At 35.7% G+C, this 2,914-nt stretch overlaps 1 protein-coding gene across 1 annotated transcript in view; it reads left to right on the forward strand.

The window, feature by feature from the left end:
- Nucleotides 1–1,790: 1,790 nt before the first annotated feature.
- The window catches only part of LOC102587423 (uncharacterized), a 7,956-nt gene continuing 6,832 nt past the window's right edge, over nucleotides 1,791–2,914 (forward strand). The window contains exons 1-3 of the mRNA XM_015308117.1: nucleotides 1,791–1,806; nucleotides 1,906–2,415; nucleotides 2,548–2,719. Of these exons, the coding sequence (XP_015163603.1) occupies nucleotides 1,791–1,806; nucleotides 1,906–2,415; nucleotides 2,548–2,719 (698 nt within the window). The remainder of the gene's footprint in view (nucleotides 1,807–1,905; nucleotides 2,416–2,547; nucleotides 2,720–2,914) is intronic.

Here is a 2,914-nt window from a genome sequence, read left to right on the forward strand (position 1 = left end):
AAATTACCTCGTAGTAAAACACAATATGTAGATGTAGAACACTTATAAAAGAGTGATCATGCCTAATCAACATGGGTATATCCAATGCTATACTCATGCTCTCGATCCTCGATGAGTAGTCCTTTATGTGAAGCTGACTTTATATATTGCAGAATACAAACAACGACATGGGGAAGTCATAAACTGACTTACAACACTCATAAGAAAAGATATGTCAAATTTAGTCATTGTGAGATAATTCAACTTTCCAACCAGCTAGCCGCCTATACCTTCCAAGATCACTTAGTGACTCTCTCGATCCAGACAAGAGTTTAGAATTCGGATTTGTAGGATTGTCAATCTTCTCTCATAGTGCTTTGACTTTTGCATCTTCCTCACTAACCTTTGCCTTTCCATTTACCACACAAACATTGTTCATTAAGTGGTCTTGGACTCCTTGACCCTTATAGCTCAACTCAACTGAGGAAGTCCAAACTAACTAGGTTGAGCTTCCCATTGACGTTTCTGAAGTGATCATAGGGTTTGAGCTTCCAATTCCCATAATTTTGGTAGAGTGCATTAGAAAAAATAATGCATGCATTAGCTTTGTGTATTACTAATATCTTGTTTGGTACACTTTTTCAACATAGGTATTAAGGTATGTATAACTAATACATGAAAATTCATGGTATTAGTAATACAAAAGGTTTTAATGCATGCATTAACATGATTAAATATACCATTGCCCCTCAAAATCTTTTTTACATCCTTTCCACCATATTTGTGGAGGGTATATTTGTAAACAAATATTATTTTTTTTAGAATTATGCAATGCATGACATTTTTAATCCACCAATTTAATACACCAAACCAAACACTACATAAGAATCAATCGTAGCATAACTATTGCAAACATAATACCAGCATTACTAATACACCCTATTCAACATTATTCTAATACACCCTACCAAACGACCCCTTAATGCTAAAATAAAGATTGCTTAAGATAGCGGTAGAATACAAATTTGAACTTATCACAAAAAAAAACTAAAAATTCTTAATAAATGAATTTAGAATCACTATTAAGTACAAAATGACATCAAATTGTAGGTAAAAATTGTAAGATAAAGGGGCAAAGGGAACATAGAGTCAAGTTGATCAATTTCACAAAGATGAGAAAAAAGAAAGAAAAATTATCTTGACGCAAAAGAATTTACTTAAAAAGGGTCTGGAGATTGGTAAATTCAAAAGTAAAGTAGACACTGTCTTTCTATGATCACCGTCAGTAGCTGATATTCAGATATGAAGGGAAGAATGTTTATAGTCAAAAAGCACCTGATTTTTCATGTTCGAATGGGGAGGGGAGGAATGGTAAGTTCAAATAGGTCATTCTTAATGGAAATGCCTAACTCAAAAATAACTAGGTTTTTCAATCTTGGTGAAACAAAGAGTGTGCATAAGCGTTGGCAGTTATACTTCTGTAGATTATTAGAAAATTACATGTTAAAAACCATTATGTATGGATATACATACTGCGAAACAAAGAGAAAGTAAAACAATTAATGCTATTGCCATGCAACATATTTCATCTTCGACATATTACATCGTCAAATTAAGAGATTGGATCATTTCGAAAGAAGGTGATTGAGTTGGCTTCAAGGTAAGGAAGTAGGGAATGCATATCTGGGAGAAATGCTTTCTTCATTTGTCATACATGGTTATTAGTCTATGATCTACCACCAGTACGACTAAGAAATGCATTATACTTACTTGACTTTGGAAAATAGGTTCTGCTTGTTTGTTTGGGCACTATGGCACATATTTATGGTATTGTCCTATCCTTGAAGTTGTGTTGCTGGGATCTAGTCATTGTATCAGAATCCCACTTTTACTTGTTTTATATCTTCTCATAGTTAATTTAAAAAGGACATGGAGCTTGTGACTTCAAACTATGGCTAGATTCTGAGGAAGCAGTAGCACGAAGCACCAAAGTAAATGAAAGCACTAGTTCATATCTGTCGACATTGACTAGCATTGATGTCAGTCATGTATCTAGTGACTTGGTTGAGGAATGCAATGTAAGATTTGGAGTCGGTCATACGGACACATCCCCTGAAGATATTTATAATCACCTCAACACTTTTCCTGCAACAACTGGACCAGTGAAGAGTTACACAGTAATTTTAGAGGATTTAATTGGAGAGGACGAGGTGTTGGATGAACCTTCAAGAAAGCACCGCAAAAGATTGCGATATGGTGAGCTGAAATTTGGTGATACTTCTCTTCTCTCTTCAATTGGCTGTGTGCAATTGCCAACAACCAAGTCAAGGAACTGTTTGGCTGAAGAAAGGCTTCATCTGTCTCTTCTGGAATCTGAGGGGGAGATTCATCCAATACAGACTAAAGTTCGCAAACAGATTCTTGTAGAGGTTTCAGGTTTGTGTAGAAACTTACTTTTCTTCTCCTATTTTCTGATTTGTTTCCAATGATCACTCACCTAGTAGACATGAGTCCCTGACAGGTATTTATATTTCTTTATTTTGTTCTTTTTAATCCTTTCCCTTGCAGGTTCATTTGGTTCTTCCGTAGCTCATTCGTTTGCCTCACCAATGCATTTGGTGGCAACAGTGGATTGGATGTTGAATTCTATTCATCAAAATTTAGATCTTACACTTCAGGGTTGGTGGGGAAGGCTTGTGTTCCGTCCTCCTCGGTGCTTGATGGTAGCGTTTTACTTCCTGTAAGTTTTTTTTTCTGCAACTGCATAATATTTTATGCTCTCTCTACCCCCTACTCTCTCCACAAAATGAACCATGAACCAAAAGGGGTGACTTCATTTTTAATCTATTTGTGTTGAGATATGAGCTGATGATGAAGCAAGGAGAGTACAAGTTAAAGCTCTTAATCTTAGTAAAGGGCAGAATGGTCTTTGCCA

Source organism: Solanum tuberosum, unplaced genomic scaffold (genome assembly GCF_000226075.1).
Source record: "Solanum tuberosum cultivar DM 1-3 516 R44 unplaced genomic scaffold, SolTub_3.0 scf00004, whole genome shotgun sequence".
Classification (NCBI taxonomy): Eukaryota; Viridiplantae; Streptophyta; class Magnoliopsida; order Solanales; family Solanaceae; genus Solanum; species Solanum tuberosum.